This window comes from Podarcis melisellensis (genome assembly GCF_964234715.1).
Source record: "Podarcis melisellensis genome assembly, chromosome: Z".
NCBI lineage: Eukaryota > Metazoa > Chordata > Lepidosauria > Squamata > Lacertidae > Podarcis > Podarcis melisellensis.
This window is the reverse complement of record NC_138547.1, coordinates 49,019,314-49,044,610: the sequence shown is the minus strand read 5'-3', so window position 1 is coordinate 49,044,610 and position 25,297 is coordinate 49,019,314. Positions and strand designations below refer to the sequence as shown.

Genomic DNA, 25,297 nt, shown 5'->3' with positions numbered 1-25,297 from the left:
CAAGCACACTGCATCTCACTCAGTGTCCCTATGGGAGGGACACAGTTCTGGCAGCATGCCCTGACCTGGCTCACCCTGCCCTATGGGTGGCTCTCCCACACATGCCCTGGGCAAGCACCTTCCCTTGGTGCCTGAGCGGTTTGCCATGCTGCTGCTGTGGAGGCCCTAGTTTCCCCATGGAATGGTGAGTCTCATGGGGCCATTGACATGATCGCTTCTGAGTGCCCCCTCCAGTGCTGTGGGTCTGTTTTGTTCCTCCATGTGCTGAGGAGCTGTGGTTCTCAGACCACAGACCGGTTGGAGCGTAAGTGAGGAAATGAGATTCAGGCTCATAATCAGGTCTATCATGGTAGTGAAGGCAGCAAAGAGATTCCATGTTTCTGCCTCCATTGCATCTTTGAGGAACCGTCCAGCGGAGTTCTGTGCAGTCCAGAGGTTGGTTACTCTTGTAAGAACTCTGCTTAAGGTTCATTTCCCTGCCATTCTCATTCTTGCATCATTTCTCACCTCTCCTAGTGCAAGAACACTATGGGATGTGGAGGAGAGGCCCCCTGCTGTGCCTTTGTTCAGGAGCTGCTCTGTGGGTGTAATGGGATGCTAAATGGTTTCTGCAGCTTCCGCTGCATGATTAGGCTTGCAAGCCAACAGCTGACATTCAAGGTTACAAATGCAGGCTTTTAAAGTAATTTACATTTCCCACCATTTTTACCCTCTCTTATGAGTCTTCTCCATCACACACACACACACACACACACACACACACCCTGCCCACCCTCAAGTTCCTCCCTGGTAGTTGTTTTTTATCCTTTAAAGACAATTTCACTTGGCAGAGCTGGTTGAGGAAAGCAGCCTCTATAGTAGGAAAAGAGCAGAGATTTTAAAAATGCCTTCAGCATCAACCATGGCTTGAGAACTTGACAGGATTTGGTTTGCTGGCAGATGTTTTGGACTGCAGTTCCCATCAGCAGCCTGCCATGCTGCTTACAGATGATGAGAGTTGTAGTCCAAAACACCTGGACTTAGGAAAAGCTGGTTTCCTGTCTAACCAGATTCCCTCTGAAGTTGGTAACATCTTGTAGCTGCTCATCCATTCCATTTTTTGTGGTCCCCCCCCCCCCGCACCTGTCATTCCTCCATTGACTTAGATTGTAACCTCCCCAGAGCAGGGGCCTGTCTACTTGCTCATTTAAATGGTTATGATGTCCATCATATACATTCAAGGTGTTGAATAAAGCACAGGTTGTCAGGTGTGGGGCAGGTGAGTGTGGCAAAATGGTGTGGTGGGTCAAATTAGGCACTCTTGTGGGCCTGTGTTCACCCAGAGGGTCAGAGGTTCCCCATGGCTGCCTTAGAGCAATGTGGTTGACTGAGGTTTTCAACCTGAGACCTTCAATCTAGCAGTACAGATTTATATTACAATGAAAGGATACTAAATAGGTTCAAGGTGTTGTTGATGGTGCATGAAGCCTATGTAGCTTGTACCAGGCTACTCAAATCAACCCCTGTACTCTGCAGGTGAGGGCTTCCTGCAGATACTATATTATCAGGAGGTTCATACTGTAGAATATTGGTAGGAATCGGGCCTCTGATGCTGTGGCTCCTGCCTCTTTGGAGTTCCCTCCCCCTGAGTATTAGACAGGTCCTGTCTCCATTCTGTTTTCAGGGTCTGCTGAAGACCTTCCTTCTTCAACAAGTCTTTTAAGCTGAGATCTTCCCTGGGCTGCATCTGCACTGGAATTGCACTTAAGATATCTTCATCACAGGTTATGGCAATTGCAGAAGAAAGAGAATGCCAGCATCTACAGCATAGAATGGTCTTCAGCAGACAAACCAGCAAATTACTGCTGAGACTGTCTCACCGCAACTGTAACAGATGGGGCTATATTGAAGATATGAGGGGTGAGCCAGAGGCTGGCGTGTGGCTGCCTCATTACAGAGTTCCCTTCAAGTGGCCAAAGTGAGTGAAAGGAAATTCTCTCACACCCTCTTACTGTGCCTTCCATCTTGTTTTATCCCTAATGCTTTCAATCAATTTTTAAATTGACATTCATGGAGGCAAGGAGGATAACTAACTTTTTATGCCTGGTTATGTTTCTGTTAGAGCTATTTCACACTCCGATGTCAAAAAGGAGAAGAGAAAACATCAGGCTGTGGCAGAGGGAGAGAAGGGAAGCAGGGCTGTTCCATTGGCTCTGTTGAGACAGCAGTTGCACCTTTCAACTCCCCCCGTGGTGGATATCACCAATTGAGGTGCTGACAACGAAAAAAGTAAATATGGAAGGGAAAAGAGTAACATATGAGGACATTACCAGGAAAACAGATCAGGGGATAAAGCTCAAAGCATATGAACAAATTGGAAAGATGCTAACAGGGTGGCTACAATATCACCAGATTAGTGACTTATTAAATGAAGACAAAAAGAGAAATGGGTTTAAAGACAAAAAATCAAAATTCCAAATTGAGTTTGTTATGTAGTGAAGTTTCACCCTGGGCCAGCAGGGGGATACTGTAGATAGTTTTCACTCAGGTCTGTAGATAGTTTTCACTCAGGTCCACTATTTTAGGCGGGAAACTCTGGGTTGTTGTTGCTACAATGTTGATAGCCGGCTGCCTATAAAAGCAGGCCGGCTGAGCTGACAGCTGCTCTGGAGAAATCGCTGTGTTGTCTGCTATGTTCGCCCACAACTTAACAGAGTTAATAGAGTGTAAAGGTAAAACCTTATCTAGAATATATAGTTTGTTGCTTGAACGGTATACAAAAGACGAAGAAGTAAAGGAATCAATGATAAAATGGGTGATCATATTGGGCATAACATCGAATTGGAAGCGTGGAAAAGACTATGGAAGGAGGGTTTGAGATTTACAGGATGTATGGCTTTAAAGAAAAACGTTTTAAAAATGATGTATAGATGGCAGTTGACACCAGTAAAGTTAGCTAAAATGTATAGAAAAAGAAAAAGAAAATGTTGGAAATGTAAAAAAGTAGATGGGGATTTAGGTATACTTTCCCCAAAAGACCGGAAGCGTGTCTGTTAGGCTTAATAGGAACGGAAATCAAAATGGGAGACCAAAATCTGTTTATGTATGCTACGGCCGCTGCAAGAACCCTCCTGGCCCAAAGATGGAAAACACAAGACATACCAACCATCCAGGAGTGGCAGGTGAAGTTGATAGAATATGCAGAACTTGCCAAATTGTCAGGGAGGATCCGGGACCAGGAAGATCAAAGATACCAAAATAATAGGAGTAAATTTATTGAATATTTAAAGGAGAATTGTAAAGAGGTCAAGACACTAGCAGGATTGACATAATACCTTCAGTGTATAACAGTGTTATTGTGAGAATGATGTGCGCGATAGAAAGGGGTTAAATATACCAATTGTAGGGAGGGAGGGGAATCGCGACTCGGCAGAGTCAAAGGGAATGTTTGGTATTATTATGGTTTGCGTGTCAAAACCCCTCCCACCAGAAAGAAAGACACAGGACACGATGTTTAAGTTTAATGGGCATGAAATGGCCACAACTTTATTGATTAGAGAATTGAAGGTATTGGCCCTAGGCATTGGCTCCTATCCACTACCCGGCATGCTGTCCGGGAAGGGTTAACACAAACCGTGGGAGGCCCCTGTTGAAGTACGCCAACTAGGATCCCACGGGTGTCACCGCTTGGGGCGTGCCGGGGGCCCTTACCTAGCTAGGTTTCGGACAAGACAACGCCCCTCGGAGTCCTGTACCGGACTACCCAATTTCCTGGGGGAAGGTGATGGCATTCCTTACCCCCCATCCATTTGCATAACAATAGAACCCCAGCCAATGCCTAACCACCAATACAGGGAAAGTTGTGACGTTTGCTATGAGGTAGGCGAAAAAACCAACTGGCCGAAGATCGCCAACTTGGAAAAATTCCTACCAGGCCCCTTGCGGCGACCAACCGAAGTCCATAGCAAGGTCATGACGACCTACGGCTGCCTAAGCGTCTAAGGGTGGGTGGGATGGGAAAACCTCTCAGCTGTTCGGGAGTGAAGAGGGCGGACCCTGGGCGTGCCCGGCCTAAAATACCTTAAGCCACGCCTCCCCCCGGCCCGCCGATAGGCGGCCAGGGTTGCGAGCACGCCCAGGAATTCCCCCCAACTCTCGCGGGGGCTAAGGTCAGCCCCCGCGCTTGGGGTGGAGGGGCTAGACCGCAACCCCCTCTCCTCCTCATAGTCAGAAATGGCTTTGCTGTAAAAGAATATGTAAGGAAAACAATAAAAATTTTCTTGGGAAAAAGAAAGAAAGAAAAATGTTGCCAGTCCTTTGCAAACTCTAGATCTGTCTGCCAATTGCGTAAAAATCTCCTTCTTCAGGCTGCAACTTGTGCATTGTTTAGTGGGTCATTCCTAAGGCATCCTTGATGTGAGCTGCATTGATTCTGCTCCCAAGGGAACAACAAGGTTAAAACCTGGCTAATTACTTTGTTAGCAGGTCTGCCGAGAATGAAGCCAAAAGTAACCTTCCTTAGCACAAGGTCTCTTGTCTCTCTTTGCAGTGTTGTGTGTGTGTGTGTGTGTGTGTGTGTGTGTGTGTGTTTCTCTCTGTGTGTAGTCAAGACATAGTATTATATACTTTCTGGTCAAAAGATTCTAGAGAATGGGTATCATTCATTTATATATTCTTTTCTTTTCCCACATCCCCATGAATGAAATGGCTCCAAAGTTCCCTGCAAATAAATCGAAGTGAAATAAAAATGAGTTATAGCAATAAAAGCAGGATTTGCAGTAATCCACGGCAGCAGAATCACATGCAGGCTGCTGACCGGATTTCAGAATGTGTATTGATTGAAGCCAAATGAATTAACTTCCCGCTTCTTAAGGGCTCCATTATTCATCTCTTAATTTCTTTTCTACTACCCATTAATAAACTTGCTGGGCCCAAAGCCCTGCAACGGGAGTGTGCTGTCGGGAATGCTTCGCCCTGCCCTAGTCCAAGGAGTCCCTTGGTAACTTGAGCTCCATCTGCATTATGCATTTGAAGCTGTATCATGCCACTTTAGAACAACTACAGTTTTCTCAAAGAGTCCTGGGAAGTGTAGTTCATTAAGGGCACTGAGAGTTCTCTGGAGGCCCCATTCCCATCACTGAGCTACAATTCCCAGAGCAGTTTAACAACCCAGCCTCTCTTTCCAGGAAACTCTGTAAATTGATGCTCGGGGTGGGGTAGGGTGCAGGAATAGGGGCCTCCTGACAATTCTCAGCACCCACAACAAACCACAGTGCCCTGAATTCATTGGGGGAAGCCACAACTGTTTAAAGTGGTATGATACTGATATAAATGTATTTTGTGCAGATGGGGCCTTGTTATGACTGCTTTTGACTCTGTTAACATAGGAAGAATATTTGGGCAGATGCTTGTACTTGGAACTCTATGGCTGAATGATGCCACCAAGTGAGGTGGTTTACCTGCCTGCCCTGTTGGTTGCACCTGCCCTTGCCAGCCTTGTCTCCTCCATGTCTTCTTCAGCTACAGCTCCCAACAGCCCTGCTGAGTTGTAGTCCAACAACTTCTGGAAGCTGCCAGGTTGGTGACGGCTGGGTGGTTGACCGTTGCCTTCCAGAATCTTTCCTGATCCTTCTAACTGGATCCAGGGTCTTCTGCCTGCAGAACTGTGGGAACGTTTATATAATTTAGCAGAGTTTAAACGATCCCCTGTTTGAGTTTATGCAGCGACAAGCAGGTTGCTAACTCGTTTGAGTCCTATCAATAATTATACCTTCCTGGTTGATAATCCCTTTCTATCCCTCTTAAAGAAACTACTTTACTATCAGATTCATTCAGGTTTACAGAGTTGTTCCTGAAGGCAGGCTTAGGTTACATAACAGATAAACTATATACTAGACAGCAGTGAGTCATGAGAGGACTGCATCCGAGTAGTTACCGGTTACCACTCCTTGCAGCAGCCGACCAGCTGACAAAACTGCCTGCACACAGAGGCAGTCAGTCCTCTCAGAATGTTGGACTTGACTGACAGCTTTATATTCCACAAGAACATGGGGTATACCAGCTGAATCATGGGTCCTCCCCATAACAAGATGGCAGTTGCTTGGTTTGCAGCTTACTTAAAGGGGTCCCATGTGCCATGATGTTCAGCCGTCATTTATGCTGGCTGGTCTTTCTATCCTAAATCAATCTTCACCCCTAGTTCCCTGTCCCTCCCAACATCAGTTGTGGAAATGAGGCTTTTAGGCACTCACCTAGAGAGGAGTGCATCAGTGCTTGTGACATTAATTCGTGGAAGGATTCACTTTTACTGGGCTGTTTTGCCATCCTGTTTATTTACTCCTTGGCTGCATATTCCAGATATATTGACCCATGTTTGCCAGTAGATAAGTTTTAATCTTACTTTTGGTGGTAGTAATTAATCTTCTCTCTGCGCCCCCCATCTCCTGCTTGAATAGGAACGCACTTCTCGTGAACAACTTTGTCTGCTTCAAGAAGTGTTGCCTTTCTGCTAATTTTATTGGCGTGAGAATTGGAAAGAGATCCTTGCTGCACAAGATGGCCACCATCTTGGATGGCTTTAAAGGAGAATTGCACAAATTCATGGAGGAAGAGAAAGCTACCAGTGGCTACCAACCAGAGGCAGTGTTCTGCCTCCACTGCCAAGTGACGGCACTCCTCTGAATACCAGCTGAAGGGAGAGAGTGCTGGAAGTGTTGGGATGCAATTCATCTTGCACTTCATGGGAAAGTAGATAGGAGAGAGGAGCCTCCAGATTTCCCAGACTATCATTTCTTTCCTAACCTGTGCTGACCTTCACTCGGGTGCTAGATTGACTCTAGGGTTGCTGACCTCATTTCCTGCTTCTTGCTTTTTCATCCTGGCAGAGGAGACAAATATTATGCCTCTCCTGTTGAGGGGCAAGGCCAGGGGTAGGCAACCTAAGGCCCAGGGGCTGGATGTGGCCCAATCGCCTTCTCAGTCTGGCCTGCGGATGGTCCAGGAATCAGAGTGTTTTGACATGAGTAGAATGTGGCCTTTTATTTAAAATGCATCTCTGGGTCATTTGTGGGGCATAGGAATTCGTTCATTCCCCCCCCCCCCAAAAAAATAGTCTGGTCCACGACATGGTCTGAGGGATGGTGGACCGGCCCATGGCTGAAAAAGGTTGCAAGAGCAAGCATGGCTCAAGGCACCTCCACCTTAGTTAAGGAGAGCTAGTGATCTTTCCTATTAAGTACCGTATGTACTTCCTGCGATAAACATAGCTTTTTTATTTTATTTTCCTGAAGTCAGAGTTTCAGTGTGATTATATCCAGGGTAGCTCCTCCAACAGAGATTCGGTATTAAGTTCAACATCTCCTGAACATTTTTACTCCAGGTGCTAACAGAGTGCTGCTGCAGTCCTTCTTGACAGTTTTCCCCAGGCATCTGGTTGGTCACTGAGCACAGCATGCTGGACTGGATGGGCCCCCTTTGGCCTAATTCAGCAGCTTTGCTCTTTGTTCTTTTGAAAGTGTTTGTGGTGTGACGCCCTCCCAAATCCACTTAGGTTGTGGCTGTGTGGATCTTGCACATCCCTGCATGGTAGCACTTTCAGAAGCAGGGTACCTCTGGGTGCCGGAGGCTGGGAATCACATGCGCAAAGAGTGCTGCAGTTGAGCTCAGGTCTTGCTTGCAGGTTTCCCATGGGTACCTGCTTGGCTACTGTGGTACCTCGGGTTACAGATGCTTCAGGTTACAGACTCTGCTAACCTGGAAGTAGTACCTCGGGTTAAGAACTTTGCTTCAGGATGAGAACAGAAACCATGCAGTGGCAGCGGGAGGCCCCATTAGCTAAAGTGGTTAAGAACAGTTTCAGGTTAAGAATGGACCTCCAGAACGAATTAAGTTCGGAACCCAGGTACCACTGTATTATGAGAAGAGGATGCTGGACTCAGTGGGACATTGGCCTGATCCTGCCTCTTCCTATGTTCTTTCCCAACCTCTGGCTGCTTGTCCCCCAGGGGAGCAATGGTAAGAAGATTTTTGATAGACAAAGTTTTTTTATTTTATTTTCAACCATGTCTAATCTAATCCAATTAAATATTATTACAGAGATCATTTAACCTGAAATGTGGATTAGGAATAATAATAATAATAATGTCTTTATTGTCATTGCCCCCTCTCAGGGACAACGAAATTACTTGGCTGCTCCATCCACCCAGATAGGGCACTCCACTCAAAATCAGAACAACTATAAAAACACTAATTAAAACAATATAATATAATACAGCAAGGAAGATTAGATGACTTTCAAAGTCCAGGTTTCCCATTCAGGGCCGAGATCGCTCTGGAGAAGAAGCTGTTCTTGAGACGGCTCGTTCTTGTCATCATCGTCCTGTATCTCCGTCCCGACGGCAGGAGCTCAAAGAGACAGTGACCAGGATGCGATGGATCTTTTACTATGTCCAGTGCCTTCCTATGGCACCTTGTGGCATAAATCTGCTCTAAGGTGGAGAGTGGGCAGCCAACAATGCTCTCTGCTGCCTTAACAACTCTGCACAACGCCATCCTGTCCTGGGTAGTACAGCTTCCGTACCACACACATAAGCCATAAGTAAGCACGCTCTCAATGGCACAGTGATAGAAGGCAAGCAGCAGTTTCTGTGGAAGATGGTTTTTCCTTAGGATTCTTAAAAAGTACAGTCTCTGCTGAAGTACAAAGTACAAAGTACAAAAATGTGCTGAAGTACAAAGGATGCTCATCAGATTTTCTTTCTTCATGGAGGAATTAAGTTATTTTCAAATTCAAATCCTGCATCATTGAATTGTTCTTTTTATAAAGATGTGGATCAGATTTTTGTTTTGTTATGTTGCTAAACAAAAGATTCTTTGCTTGCTGTATATCTTGTTCTTTCTGAACGTGGCAGTGAGTGCATTTCAGCTTCTGAATGGATAGATTAGATCAGGCGCCCTTTGCTGGAGAATATCCTTTGTAAATATGCATGACATCGACCCAGGTGCCATTTTCTCATGAACATTCCAGCTAGTTCTCCTCTCCGAATTATCGTCCTTTGTCAGAACTGGCAGAGTTCTGGATCAGTGAATGTCTTGGCTCAAGCTTCACCAGACGCTTTGTGCCACACCTCCCAGCAGCCCCAGCGTCTTGGAAATGTAAGAAATTGCTGTGGACCCCACAGAATACTCATTTCACATAAGGAAAAATGGGGTGATTAGAACCACCTTGCCTAGCCAAAATACCCCCCCCCCAAAAAACCCCCACTGCTGCCCCAATTCAGGCAACACCTCCCTCCAAAACAGGCAAAACACTCCTCCAGTCCACAGTAACAAACCACCAAAGATTAAGCAAAATGCATATTCAACCCCAACCACTTACTCTACTTTTCCTTTCCTGTGAATATAGTCTTAGCCTCATGGGAAAGAATTCAAAAGACTGGCATTTTTTTATTTTAAAGAAAAATCAGGAGGGGCAGGGACCTTTGGATAACAACATATACGGGACCCAAGGACCACAGAGAGGGAAAGAACAATAATTATTGGGGGTTTTCATAGGTGCGTTTAGGTTTTTCTGTAGGCAGAAGATTCATCTCTTTACCTCTTTAGTTCTGAGCATTGCCAGTTCTTCTGTGAAATGGGTATTTTGTGGCTCCCAGAACAGTTTTTCTTGGGTATCGGGCTATGGCTGTTGGTTCCCAATGATCCCCTGAAATAATGCATCCATCCTGACTGTTTCTTTCCCCACTCCCAAGAAACGGGAGGTTCTTCTTACCAGTAAGTTTAAAAACCATGCAGGCACCTTCTTGATGTTCTGAGCACCTGAAGTTGGCTCCTGCAGTACATTTTAAATGCAGCCAAGACTGGAGGTCAATGTTTGTCCTGATCTTCTGACCGTTTGTCTTGTCTAATGTACTTACTTGTTCATAGCTAGGTGTGGCTAGCAAAAGAGTTCCTGGAATGCTTCCAGGAAGGGATTTTTATTGGATTGTAAATATAAACTAGTTGAGCGTCTTACAAGGTTGCTTCATGTGTTCCCAAATTGTGATTACCTTCTACCAGCTGATAATTAAACGGACAGTTTTCGTTGGTATGCCATGCTGGAACACTGTTATATAAATATGTACAATTGCTACTAAGTTGCTAATAGGGAGGAAAGGAAGGAGAGAGGTCTAATTAAGGGGATAGGATATCATCATCAGTTTCCTCCCTCTCCTCTCCTCTCTGCTTTTCAGAAGCAGTAATTTGAAAAAGGCCCTATTAAAGTCATTGATGGACAAGTTAATGCTCCGTTTCCTAGAATATTGCTCTTCACTCTGAGGATGATAGTGCACAGGCTAATTGCAGAAAACCCACAGTCAAAAACGCCTCTGCTTTCCAGAGTTTGATAGCTCTGGACTCCCTCCCCCCGCCCTTTTGTAAATCTTTTGCTTTCTCAGAGGGAAGCTGTTAAAATTATTGTGCTTCTTTTGTGCATTGTAGTGATTCACAACAGTTCCTCCCTGTCCCAAAGTTTGGAAGAAGATGTCTGTGGTTTGTCACTGCTGGTGCTTAAATGATATCCCCCCCGAAGTCTGTTTTAATTTATTTATTTCCAGCGCAGGCAATGTTGTGCCTTCCACATGGTGTACCAGCATTGTGATCACTTTGGGTGGCCTTTTCTGAACTTTCCGTGAATTCTACAATAGCCATTCTTTGCTTTTGAGATGTGAAGTGTGCTGTGATCTTTGTAACTCAGACAAAGACAAAGAGCGGTGGCTCTCTCACCCTCTTGGTTTTGTTGAACTCCTGAAGGCATGGAAAATGGTTAGGGATGATTTGTTTTTGATTTTACTTGCCACATTTATATCTTGCATTTCCTCCAGGGAGCTCAAGGTGGCATATGTTGTTCTCTTCCTCCTCATTTCATTCTTCACAACATCCCTGTTAGGCTGAGAGACACTGAGTGGACCAAGGTCACCCAGGGAGCTTGATGGCTGAGCATATATTCGAACCCTAGTCTACCAGGCCAGTACTCTGATTACTACATTGCACTGTAGTCCAACAACTGGACAACACAAGCCATAAACACTGGATGCATTCAGGTAAATCAAGGGTAGCTTAATTTAGCAATGAGCAGAAGGCAGCTCTCTGTGCAATTTAGAATCGTTCAGCTGGAGTTACACTCCTCTGGATGCACTCTGGTTGGTCAGTGTCCCTCTTAAAATGTGACACCCAGAATTCAGTGTTCCAGATGTGTTCCAGATGTGGTCTGACCAGCACAGCATAGAGTAGAAGCACAGCTCCTTGCAATCTTGACACTGTGCTTCTGTTAATACAGCCTAAGATGTAAGGGGCAATGCCAAGTTAAATTGCAGACCCAGGCATCCCAAGTGTGACTCATGGGATGCAATCAGCCTTCTTCCACCTGGTGTCCTCTAGGTCTTTTGAAGAACAATGCACACCAGCCCCAGGCAGCATGGCCAATGGTCAGAGATGATGTTGAGTGCGCTGGGGGCATGGGGGTGAAGGAGGCTGCCTCTTCCTACCCTGTAAGCCCCCATTTTGTGACTGGTGAGCGAGGTCCTTGCACAAAAGGTAGACTCTGCATGCTGGAAATCTGCTCATGTCTGGTTTAGGAACAGCTGTATGCGTTGCTTTTAGCCAAAGGCCTTTCCCAAATGTACGGTGCAATAAATAAATAAATAAATAAATAAATAAATAAATAAATAAATAAATAAATAAATACAAAGTGGTACAAAATATAAAATACAAGTTCTTAAAAATTAGGCTCTTGCCATTTGCTCTCACCAATTTCAGACAGGAAACAAAATGATATTTATTAGCTGAAGACATCCCTTGCACAGTTAACAGCTCCTTTTGCTAAATCAGTTTTTTCATTGAGGAATATCAGAAGCTGCCTCATAGTAGAACCCAAGCTCCTTTTCCATCTAGACTGACTTGCCCTGATTCTTCGGAGTTTCAGGTGTGACTTTTTCTCACGCATTCCTGGAGATTGATCCTGGGACCATCTGCATGCAAAGCAGATGATCTGTCTTGGAGCTACATCCCCTTATCATAGTTGTAATCCAGTAAAAGTCACAGCTCTCTTTGATGTGTGTCAGAATTGCATCTGGCTCCATTTCTGCTATGTATAGTTGTTGGCACATTTGACATCACTGGCTGACTTGAGTGTTCGTAATCCTGCCGCTTGTGCACAGACACCCACCCACCCCAGCCTTCTTCTCTCACCACCTCAATGCTGACACCTTTCTGTGATTTTTACTTTCTGCTGAAGACAGCTTCCTAATTTGTTGTTTCTGTTCTGCACTTAACCTTTCTAATTCTCTTGCTGCAGAGCCTCATGTCATGTTGCTGGGATGCAAATGCTTAGAGTCTGCTAATAAGCAATTGAATATGATTTGCATTAGGAGGGTGGGCACAGCACAGCAGGTCTGCTGAACCTCAGCCACCCCCACCCCCATTCAAGCGTTGCTAATTACTTGCTAGAATGTAAATTGCTCACAGGGAAAGCAAAGAGAATCCTGTTGCCTTTATACAGGCAGATTTGCAAGGCCTGAAGAATGAATGGACTCCTGTCTCCACAAGCAGCTCATATCTGAGATTGCCTCTGTGTGTGTGTGTGTGCGCGTGTGTGTGTGTGTGTGCGCACGCGCGCACACACACACATGTGTCTGCATGCACCATTGGTTTGAGGAAGGGTCCAGTAGGGTCCAATGTTACAGAGGTCTGGCTGGGCAGAAACATTGCAGAGTTTGAGCCAGGGGGAAAATGTAGGCTGTAGCTCAGTGGAAGAGCGGTTCCTTTTTAAGTGAAAGGTCCCAGGTGCCACGATTCCTATGGAACTGACTTGGAGGGGAGGGTCAGATCATGACAAGGGGTGAGAGGAGCCCAAAGAGATGGAGGCTGGCAGCCCAGGGATCCAAGTTGGCTGGGGAGGACATGGTGGGTGGCAAGTCAGATCCCAGGGAGAGACCTAGTGGGCGGTCACTGAGCCAGCCCATGCAAGCCTCTCCAGAAGACCCCGTTCTGCTGCCTGTGCCATTAGATCCTTCCTCCCTGCCCACTTCAGCTGAGACACCTCTGTCTAAAGAGGAGGTGTCAGGAGTAAAGTCTGGCTCCCTGGAAGGAAGTGCTGGCTTTCCTCCCATCACCTGGGGCACGGACAGTCTGGTGCAAACAGTGGTGCAGCCCCAGCCCACCAGAAGGAGTTCCCTTTTGCTTGCCCAGCCCAAAGAGGCACCTTGAGTGCAATGTATTATACCTGCTGCGCCTTTGACTCCTGGATTCCCCAAGTACCATACTGATTTGAGCATGCTTGGTGGGGGTGCAGGAGAGGGCTGCTCCCAGACTTTGGAGCTGCCTTCCTGGAGAAGCCAGGCTGGCTCCTGTCCTTCAGTCAGTTTTGACTGTGGTCTCTCTGGAGGCAGAGTCCGGGGTACCTTCCCCTGCTGCCATCACACTCTTCAACTGTGATTTGACTCTGCCTCTAGGAAGAGTTACAGTAACCCTTTCCTGGCTGGCGCACTCTCTGCTGACCAGAAGAACTTTATGGTAAGTCCAACTTGCTAATCAAGATCAGAAGCTGCAAACTCTGACAGTTCCATTGCCCCTCAGCTTGCAGGTCCTCTGCTGGGGTTCAAATTGGGCAGTGGCGTAGCATGGGTTGTCAGCACCCGGGGCAAGGCAAGTAATTTGCGCCCCCTAACCCGTGGATTTTAGTAGGGGCAGAGAGCTGCGAGTGCGAGCGCCCCCCCAGATGTTGCGCCTGGTGCGGGCGGCCCCCCTGCACCCCCCACGCTACGCCACTGAAAAGGGGAAAGAGTGTCACTGCTGCCTTCAGTTCTTGCGGGCTTGTCCACAATGAGAGCAGGATCCTGGGCTAGGTGGCATTTTGGCCTGATCCAGTGGGCTCCCCCCCCCTATATTTTAAAGTACAGTGGTACCTCCGGTTAAGTACTTACCGTATTTTTTGCTCTATAAGACTCACTTTTTCCCTCCTAAGAAGTAAGGGGAAATGTGTGTGCGTCTTATGGAGCGAATGCAAGCTGCGCAGCCAGAACAGAAGCCAGAACAGCAGGAGGGATTGCTGCTTTCACTGTGCAGAGATCCCTCTTGCTGTTCTGGCTTCTGAGATTCAGAATACTTTTTTTCTTGTTTTCCTCCTAGGTGCATCTTATGGCCTCGTGTGTCTTATAGAGCGAAAAATACGGTAATTTGTTCCGGAGGTCTGTTCTTAACCTGAAACTGTTCTTAACCTGAAGCACCACTTTAGCTAATGGGGCCTCCTGCTGCCGCCGTGCCGCCAGAGCCCGATTTCTGTTCTCATCCTGAAGCAAAGTTCTTAACCTGAGGTACTATTTCTGGGTTAGTGGAGTCTGTAACCTGAAGCATCTGTAACCTGAAGCGTATGTGACCCGAGGTACCACCGTCCTGGAATTGAACCACTTAATAAATATTCTGCTGCCACCCCCTGCCCGCTCTGTGTGTCTCATTCTGTATTACTGCCACCCCACTTAACCCGATGTTGACATCTGTCGTGGTTGTGGCCATGATGCATATGTCAGTAGCATGTTTTTCAGGAGAGAGTGTTAACTGGTGTGACAAAGACTGTGTTATTCTAAGCATTTATGTTTTGATGCTTTTACACATTTTGACAATGAATTATTGAAAACTCTTGCATTATTGAACTGTCTGCTGGGCACAGAGTGTGTTTCCTTCTCCTGTGGCATGTGAGGTCATGTCAGAAGGACTTAAATTTTAAAAGTTGCTTTTACATAACTTTGTCCGATTCACTGCCTTTGAAGTAGCAGCCGATTATTACAGAATCTTTTGGTTGTTTTATTTGTTTAATTTCTAATATGTATAAACTGTTCTTCCAAAGACAAGTAACAAGGCAATATGCAACATGAAAATGCAATACTGCAACAAAAACATTTTGGGGAAAAGAAACACTACAGTTCGTCAATCAAACGATCTGGTTTTCAGTGGCAGAGCCTACACTTTGGAACTCCCTGCCTATTGATATCAGACTAGTGCCTTCACTGTATGCTTTTCAGCACCTGCTAAAACTTTTTTGTTTAGGCAAGCTTGTTCAGACATGTAGAATGTTTATGTGTGTTTCAATCTGGTTTTTAGCTTACGGATGATTTTAATTATTCTTTGAATATTTTAAATAGCTGTTTTTACTGATAATTCATTGCTTCATTCTTTTGTAAACTGTTTTATGGTTTCTTTGGCTCTACTAATCAAGTGGTATATAAATTTTATGAAACAAACAAATAAATAGCTGGATTAAAAACATCAATGTTCAAAAGGCCTGTCTGAACAGAACATTTTTCAAGAGATGCCTTATCTTTCCCGCCCCGACCTGGCCACAGTGATCCATGCGCCGGTCACCTCCAGGCTTGACTACTGTAATTTGCTCTACGTGGGGCTGCCCCTGAAGCTGTCCCATAAACTCCAGCAGGTACAGAATGCTGCAGCGAGGCTCCTCACGGGGTCTCTGCCATGGGAGCATATTCACCCAGTGCTTTTCAAGCTGCACTGGCTCCCGGTGGAGTACAGGGTCAGATTTAAGGTGCTGCTTTTGACCTTTAAAGCCCTTCACGGCCTAGGACCCTCGTACCTACGGGACCGCCTCTCCTGGTCTGCCCCACGGAGAGCCTCAAGGTCCATAAATAACAACACCCTAGAGGTCCCAGGCCCTAAGTAAGACAGATTGGCTTCAACCAGAGCCAGGGCCTTTTCAACTCTGGCTCCAGCTTGGTGGAACGCTCTGCCTCATGAGACCAGGGCCCTGCAGGATCTGATTTCTTTCCGCAGGGCCTGTAAGACAGAACTATTCCACCTGGCTTTCAATTTGAACCTGGCCTGATCTTTTGTTCTACTTCTTTCCCTCCCCCTCCCCTTTTTGTGAAGATTCCCCGCTCTGGGATCCCACAGCTGGTTCTCCCCTGGTCTCCTCGCTGGCCCAAGTGGGACTAATTTAGCCAGCTAGCCCTGGTGATTATCTAATGTTTATTGGATGGATTTCCCCCTTCAAATCAAATTTATTTTTGATTTTATTGTTATTTACACTTTATACTGTATTTTATGCTTTTTTTGTAGCATCAATTAAGTGTTTTAAATTTGTTGTTAGCCACCCTGAGCCTGGTTTCCTGAATTTTATTATATTATTATTTTAAAAAAGCAGTCTGACTTTTGCTGGACTCCTGTTGGCAATGAGTTCCACAGGGCAGAACCTGACAAAGGTCAGTCGGACCTCAGGGGTGTCAGGAACCCCCAGTGGTGCCAAATTATGAGATCTCAGTGTTTGAGGCGCAGCATAGAAAATCGGGGTTGCAACTGATGCAGCCCAATCAGGACAGTCACTCTTAAAAAGGATATTGCAGAGCTCGAAATGGCTGAGAAATAATTGAGGGGAAACAGAGAAAAGGCAAGCAAGGGGGTACATGATGGGGTGCATAATATTATGCATGATTCTGAGGAAGTGGATGAAGGAAAGCTTTTCTCATGCATAATGCTAGAACTTGTGGACATACAATGAAGCTGACTGTTGGAAGATTCAGGAAAGAGAAAGAAAAAGGGCTCCTTCATGCAGCTTATAGATAAACAATGGAACTTGCTCCCACAGTTACAAGAAAGGAGATTCCAACTAAGGATACGGAAAACCTTTCTGATGTTCGAAAGTGGAACCATCTTCCTCGGGAGGTTGTGGGCTCTCCTTTCATGGAGGTTTTTAAGCAGAGGTTGGACTCCCATCTCTCATGGATGCTTTAGCTGAGCAATTCCTGCACTGCCGGGGGCTGCGCTAGATGACTCTACAGTTCTACGATCCTATGGCTTACAGAAGCTAACTAGACTGGCAGCTGGCTCTTACTCCAGTACCAGCCGCAGGACAGTGTCCTCCAGCACACCGGAAGGCAGCAAGCTCTGTCCTCCCTTGGGGGAGGATGCCCAGTTGGAACAGGCAGGAGGCTGCTGCCCCTGCCTCCAGCATCCGCCCCATGTCAGAGCCAGCTCTGGCATTCTGCTGTCAGACTTCCGCTCTGATTTGGGCCACTAGTCCACGCAAAGTCTTCCTTTTACTAGTGTTTTTAAAACAGCGATAGCATGAATGTTCTTACTTGTCCCCAACCCAAGGTAGGAAGAAGAGGGGGGAGAGCATGATTCCTCCTGCTCCCGCTCTTTATGACAAAATGTGTATAATGATTACAGGCGTGCAACAATAAGAGGGCGATTTGAGGTGGGGGCAGCGAGAAGTTTATTCACTTTGTTCTTAATCAGTATTCGCTCGGGAGATGTGCCTTTGCAGAAAGCGATGCAATCCATTGAGAATCCTGGCAGATTTAAATCTGCAATAAAAGCCCTGGGGAAATTAAGAAGACAAAACATTAACCACAGACTAAACATTAACATATATTAGCATTTTTATTACACCTGTAGAAATGTTAAATGGAGCTGGCTACTACTATTAAAAAACTTTATGCTCTAAACCCCATCATTCCAATGTATGTTTTAAACATTTCCCTTAAAAAAAGAGAGGGGAATTTAATTAAACTGACTTCTATAGCAGTAAGCGCTTAATGGAGTTGAGGGTCACCTTATGGTAACTTTAAATGGAAGAAATGCACTTATTTGCACTGCAGAGCATTCTGCTAACAGGTTGCTGCAGGAAGGGGCGGGGGGGGAGCTGCTTATTGCAGAGCTGCAAAGGGCGGAGAAGTTGGGGACGGCAAAGATGAAGCAGTTGAGGGAAAGGCTAAACTTTATGATAAATATTTTTAAAGATGCAAACACAATAGTAGGGATTAACATTAATTAAAACTAAGCGGGAATAAACTTACAATTAGGGACAGGTGAATCTTCTGGTTTCAGTTTCCCTGTTTTTCATTTTTCCATTCTTAAATCAAGTTCTTCACCATTCTGCAGCAATTTGCAATGCTTTAAAAAGAAAAAAAAGAAAATACCACACAAGGGCCAGAGACATAGCTAGGCAGCGGCGGGGAGTAGCTGTTTTTTTGCCCCGGATGAACCCAGGCAGGACACTGAAATAGTCCTTGAGATATTTCTCAGTTGATAAAAGGTAAAGGGACCCCTGACCATTAGGTGCAGTCGTGACTGACTTTGGGGTTGTGGCGCTCATCTCGCTTTATTGGCCGAGGGAGCCGGCGTACAGCTTCCGGGTCATGTGGCCAGCAGGACTAAGCCGCTTCTTGCAAACCAGAGCAGCGCACGGAAACGCCATTTACCTTCCCGACGGAGCGGATACAAACAAGCTAATGGGAGAGTCAGTGGTCAGGCTGCTCTTCTTTGTTTGAAGGTCTTGCAAGATGATAGTCTCATTTTAACTGTAATTTGTATCTTATGTTCTTATTTTAAAAGATAGTGTGTTCTACATGCTCATTCTTGTATGCTTCGTTTTTGCAAGTCTGTGACCACATAATAAATGATTGATTGTCTTGAAATATTTTCAGAGTTGTAATGTGAATTTCTCCCCATAAACACACTTTTGGCGTATTTTTAACTAATGCACATTTTGTTCCCCCTAATATAGTGTATTTTTGTATGTTGTTTTCACTAATATGATTCAATTGGTGGGGGAAATTGACCTTCTTTGCCAGAGCACAGTAGGGCTTACTTAGCAATTTCCTTGCCTGTGACTTAGCAGCAGGGTGGTGGTGGTGGTGGTGAGATGGCATGCTGAGGAGAAGAATTACAGAGAGAGTTGGATAAAAGAAAGAAGGAGGGGAAGAAATGATTGCAGGGAAACTGAAAAAGCAAAAGCTGCTGTGGAGTGGAAGCTGTTTCATAGAGGATGGCTTCAGGTGCCAAGGAGCTTGTTGCTAGCCAGCTGAGATCTAACTAGTAATTAAAATACAAATGTCTTGACAGCAGAACAGCTGCCTGTGTAAACGGTGCTGCAGATAATGCAGTGATGGCAGAGGAGTGTCCATGTGTGTGTTGCTGATTTAGTTACTGAACTGCAGTGAGGCTGCTAATGGGGAGGGATGGTTTTCTTTTAATCACAGAGCATGCAGCTGGCTAAGGGCAGAGGAAAGGCATATAGGTAATTTACTACATGGGGGGGCTGCTCAGGTACAGTTCTCCAGCAAACCAAGCTCAGACCATGCTTTAAGGTCTTGGCAAGTCATGTTCACATGCAGCAGCAAAAGATGCTTTGCTTCTACTTGCTGTTACAAACTTCTGATTACCGCACGTGGAGAGTTTGGGGAAGGTAGCACTTGAGCCTAATGCTTGAAAAAAAATTGTATGTGTAACACTAAACTATGGCCCAGTGTTAGATTTGCAAAGAGAAGGGCCTGGTTTGGATGTATGCTTCTCAATTTATTAAGTCAAGGTTATGTGAGCCTTTCACCCTTGCTGCCTGTTCTCTCATTGGCTTGCTGCAGTTCAACACTTTCTGGGTGCAGTTGGCCATGGTTTCTCATTGCATCCAAACCAGGAAACTAGGTTTGCTAGGCTCTTACACCATTGTTTGAAGTTTGCTTAAGCACCAGTTTCATCTGGAGGACATCTGAAAGCAGAGTGAGATGCTGACCCATCATTGCTTCCTGTGGTGGCCAACCAGATTCCTCCAGGGAGTCCACAAGCAAGACACTGAGCTCTCCTCCAGGTAGGATTTCTGTTTAGGTGGAATCTTCTAAACATTAGGAAGAACTTCCTGATAGTAAGAGCTGTTTGACAGTGGAATTTGCTGCCAAGGAGTGTGGTGGAGTCTCCTTCTTTGGAGGTCTTTAAGCAGAGGCTTGACAACCATATGTCAGGAGTGCTCTGATGGTGTTTCCTGCTTGGCAGGGGGTTGAACTCGATGGCCCTTGTGGTCTCTTCCAACTCTATGATTCTATGATTCTATCTAATTGAATTCATTCCTTAACCCAACAAAGGGCTCCGGCTTCAAAGTATATCTTCAAATCTGGCAGGGAGATAATGCTGAGGTTCTTGATTTGGAGCAGTTTGACAATGTATTTAGTTGGCATGCTTATCTATGGTACGACAAGATAAAGGCCCATAATGGTTTTTAAAATCATGTAATCAGAAAATCTTTATATAATGTTTGGATAAAATACATAGATCTCTTAGAAAGGAAAACACCCAGGTGGCTTTCGCCAATGGAGGCAAAGGCCCAGAAAAAGTTAAATATGGAGACCATAATGGAAATATGGTTGAGATATTCTGACCTATTGCTGGAAGATAATCAAGGATTTAAATTAAGTCCATTTGATCAAATTAAAGATAAAATGAATTGGTTACAATACTGTCAGATCAATGAATTGTTTAAGCTAGACAAGAAAAATGGTTTTGCAATGGAAAAAACAAATTGGAAATGGAGTTGTTAGATACTAATGTTAAAACCTATCTAAAATTTATAATTTACTAATGCAGTGGCACACAAAGGATGAACAAGTTAAATCTGTGATGATAGATTGGGCAAGAGATGTTGGACACAATATAATGTTTGAAGATTGGGAAAGGTTATGGAACAAAGGGGTTAAGTTTACTGGATGTACGGTGTTAAAGGAAAATGTTATGAAAATGATGTATAGATGGTACTTAACCCCTGTAAAATTAGCAAAGATCTACCACAAGAGTGATAATCTATGTTGAAAATGTAAAGAAAAAGAAGGTACATTTTACCATATGTGGTGGACGTGCCCCAAGGTGAAAGACTTCTGGGAAAATATTTATAATGAATTGAAAAAAATGTTGAAATATACATTTATTACAAAACCAGAAGCCTTTCTACTTGGAATAACAGGTTTGGAATTGCCCAAGAAAGATGTTAGAATTTTGCTGGCCAAAAACTGGAAATTACAAGAAGTACCAACCGTGGAAGAATGGCAGATGAAGATGATGGTCTTTTCGGAGCTAGCTGACCTGACCGGAAGAGTCCGCAACCAGAAGGAGGAGGAGTATCAAGAGGATTGGAAGAAGTTTAAAGATTACTTAGTTAAATATGCTAAGATAATTTACTTTAAATAGACTTACTTGTGAGTAACAGGTGGGCCTAGGATTTAAATATGTAATATTGTAGAGCATTATGGATAAAAGTCAAAATGAAAAGAAAGAAAGGTGTTAATTGACCTAGTAACTTTATGTGAAAATAGTTTTGGAAAACTGCTACAAACTCAACCAGGGGGATTCGAGGAAGTCATTTAACAATGATAACAAAAGTGGAATTATTTCAGTTAGGATAAATGTTTGTTTATTTGTTTGTTTGTTTGTTGATTGGGTTATGTTTTTCTTGTTTGTTGATATGTTTGTTATAAAATTGGAAAACTAATAATTTTTTAACTTTTTTTTTAAAGACACTGAGTTCTTGTCACTCCCAGGTGTATTCTGCCCCTGAACATGTGCAGGCTCCATTCAGCTGTCATGCTCATTAGCCATGGATAGATCTCTCTCCTCCTCAGTGGAACTCTAACGTGTCCAGCCCTGCTTTGAAGCCATCTATGCTAGATACTGTCGCCACAGCTTGTGGCAGTGCATTTAATAAATTACGCATGGTGCCTAGAGTATGTCAGCTCTGAATCTCCTGCCCACTGATTTTGCTGAGTTCCATTATTTAACACACACAAAGAGAAATCTTCTCCCATTCTCCCCTACATCACGCATAATTTTATAAACCACAGTCGATGGCCTAACCTTAATTGTTGCCCTTTTTTCCTTTGTAAACTAATAAGAAACAAAATAAGCTTCTCTTTGGAAAAAATGGGGGCTCCAGCCTCTGAAGGAAGGCCACAAATGAGGTTTTAGCAAGTGTTTCAGTGTGCTGCTTGTTTGTATGTCTGTTTTCCTTGAGCTCAGCAACCTAGAAAAAGGTTCAGATATATAGAGACTGTTGATTGATAGCATTGACATCTCCCTTTAACATCAGTTCACCACAGTGCTTATCAGGAACAGCTGAGCACAGCTGGCTGGCTGGGCCAAGAACATAAAAATTCAATAACGCCAGTTACTATCTGTAAAAAACAACAACCCTGCTCTTGTGGATGAATCAGAGTTTTGGCGCAGCCAGTGGAATGCTGTGATTTAAGACCCCAGAGCCTAACAGGTGGGTGCATACAACCCGCTGTGGACAGCATTAATATAGAAGAGGTTGTGCACCTCTCAAGAAAAGCTCTGTCAGTTGGGATTGTTATAGCAAATAGAGCCCTCCCTTCCCAGTGCCCCTGCTCTTTCTGACTGACTTGGGCTGTCAAATACTACCATGTCTTAAACTCATGTGCTGCATTATTCCACCCATAATGGTTGAAATCCAAGGACACATTTAATGTTGCAAAATATTGGACCTACGTGTCCATGTGTGGCCATGCCTGGGAGAGGGTGTCTGTGAAGCCAGGGGACGCAGGGGCACCACAGAGGAGGAGGAAACTGACACTGATGGTGAGGATCACCTGGAAGAGGCTTGCTGGGGAGGGGGAAGTGACAGGCAGGGCGAAGAGTGCTTGATGTTGAGCTGTCAGGATGGGGCAGACATGGGGAACCGGGAAGAGGGTAGCAGCAGGGACTGAGGAGGGAGCATGGGACTGGTGGGAGAATTACCAGAGGGATCTGTTCAAGCAAGCAGGGAGCCCCGACATATTCACCCGCCCTACTGCTGCTGTCACCGTGAGCCTGTAAGTAGTCAAAGAGGGAAAAACAACATTGTTTGCCAAGGAGAAGGAGTGGGCAGCTGCATGCATGTGGTCAACAGCTTGGAGAGAATACCCGCCAGACACAAGTGTGGAATGCCTGAGGAAATGCTGGCCTGCTCTGCCTGAGCAGGCTGAAAGCACAGAGCAGGTGATCCCTGCTCCTGTAGCTGACTCAGATTGGAACCCACCCTAACAGTAGTGCCCTATTTAAAGGAAGAAGAGGCAAGCCCAAATGTCAACACAACTCTCCAGGGTAGACATGAAGAGGAGTATTGTGAAGACCAAGGGGGGTGATGTAGGATGTTGGAGCACAGAGGAGGATGAAGTGACTCATGCTGGATGAAGGTGCTGCAGAGACGGGAAGAGCAAGATGTGATGAGGGACCATTGCACACTAAGAGGAAGCAAGGGCAAAGAGGAGCGAAGTACCATCCAGAGGTGCCAGATCCAGGATAGGTGCCATGGGGAGGGGGTTAGACTTGACACTGGACCACCTCCCATCTCAACCTTACACCAAACACCACACTAGGAAACCTTAAAATAGGACAGGTACTTAATATATCATGTGATGGAAATGTGAGGCGGGATTGGGAACTTTTTTACCGCCTGTGGATGTGTCCAGCAGCAAAGAACTATTGGACAAATATTGAATGTGGAGGCTGAATGCAGCTCTCTGGACTTGTGCAACATTTTTATTGAGTCTTGTAGGTGTGTGTGCAAATAGCAAATCCTGAGAAGTATTAAAGGTATGTGGTAAGATGCAAAGATCCTTTACACTAAATCCTGGAGAGTAGGAGGGATGCCAGCAGCAGAATAAGGAGAAAATAAAAGGCATAATGGTGCTATTAAGTTAATTGCCTTAGAATTAAGAAAACAGGCAAAGTGGCAATAAAGTTGCTGAGAGCTGGCTATCTTTTCATGCTCGGAATAATAAAGTGCTCACATCAACAAAGATTAGTCATGTATTTTTTATTTTTTAAAAGAAATTGTGGTTCTATGTATTCTGAAATGATGAGATTTTTGAACAAAATCATAATTTTTAAATATATAAACGTATGAGAATGTTTTAAGCTAAAAACATCCTTAATTAGTTTGTTCTGCAGCTTTGGTCACATGAGACAAATTCACATTCTGCTCCTTTGGTCATGTTAAAAGGAAACCATGAAAAAATGGCCTGCAGTTTCAAAGGGTGTTGGCTTAAGATGATCTGGCATGCGCAAAGAGGGGTGGGACTCAGTGGAGGACCACCTGCTCTGCATGCAGAAGGTTCCTGGTTCAATCCCCAATGGCAGCTGCAGACTCTTGCCCGAAACCCTGGAGAGCCTATGTAGACAATAACAAGCTAGGTGGACCAATAGACCATATAAGGCAGCGTCCAGTGTTGCTGTCAGGGACAGGCTGGAGGATGAGGAGAAGGCTAAGAACAGGAAGGCTCAGAGCCTGGGAGATGGTGGTGGGATGCGGAAGACAGGTCAGAGGATGAAGCGGGGGCAGAATGGTTGGATGCTGAACAAGCAACAGGCTTGAGTAAGAGGGAGGAAGATGAGGCAGAAAGCACTCTAGGACAGGCAGCTGAGGTGCAGGAGGGGACAGAGGCTGCAGCAGCTTCACAAGGAGCCTGTGGGTCCTAATGTATCCAGCCTGAAGTGTTAGAATTCTAGCCCGTCTTGAGGTATGTGCCTATCTGTTCAGGCACCGGCTGAATTCTTTAGACCTCCCTCCGGCGGCTCCCGGCAGGATAAAACATACGCGAGGTCCGTTCCGGCGGTTTTCCTCAGGCTGTGAGGAAAACACACCAACTGCTTCTCCTCCTCCCTGCTCCCTGCATATCCCCAGGGAGGGGAATCAGACACAGACAGTAAACGTATCTACATGTCTTTATTTGTGTCTTTTAGCAGTCATACAGTAAAGATGTCTGCTCTCTTCAACAAACAGAGAGAAACTCCAAACACTCCACCCATGTACATCCTGTACAGATCATGTGACAAACCCACTGAGCTAACATCCGGTGCTCAGTACAGAATGGACTGCCCCTTTGTTCCCATGGCAACAGTCACAAACTTCCCGTTTGGCTTTCCAGCCACAAGCAGCAGACTTGGCTGCTATAGCCTTTGCTTGCTGCCGCATTGCTGCTTTAGAATAACACCCTCCTCCCTTGTCTCCATGGGCAGGGAGGACCTTGCATCTAGGAGAACAAAGAGCACAGGGGACCTCTCCCTGATGGAGTTCAAGGAGGAAACATCTGGCCCAGGAGATGTAGAGGGAAGTGGGAGGCACAGATCGTCAGTTCTGGCAACTGCTTGACTGAGAGACAGTATTGCCTATGGCTTTCTCTGTATTCTGTTTCCTTGAACAAATAATCCACTTTATTGCTTGTCTCTGAGTCTCTATGCAGCTGAACCAACCCTGACAATTGCTAGCATTTCAGCAACTATATCAGGGAGGGGGAGAAGTTCATGGTTCTTTGGTTTTGTTATTTTTTTCAGATTGGCAAGTTATGCAGCCTTTCTCAGAAGAGGCATTCCCGGTCAGCTTGGTATCCTGAGGACCTTTTTGTTGAGCAGAAGACGACACGGGTTGCTCCTGTGGAACACGAAGAAACTCTGTCCACTAGAAGGAGGTGAGAAAGCCAATGCCAGCCATCTTCGTAAGATTCCCATTTAT

The 25,297-nt window shown here is 45.2% G+C and overlaps 1 protein-coding gene across 3 annotated transcripts in view; it reads left to right on the top strand.

Annotated features, from left to right (window-relative positions):
- GPC3 (glypican 3) overlaps positions 1-25,297 on the top strand; it is a 239,340-nt gene that overhangs the window by 111,515 nt on the left and 102,528 nt on the right. For all 3 annotated transcript variants that reach the window (XM_081896964.1, XM_081896963.1, XM_081896962.1), the window contains one exon: positions 25,120-25,253. In XM_081896964.1, the coding sequence (XP_081753090.1) occupies positions 25,120-25,253 (134 nt within the window). The remainder of the gene's footprint in view (positions 1-25,119; positions 25,254-25,297) is intronic.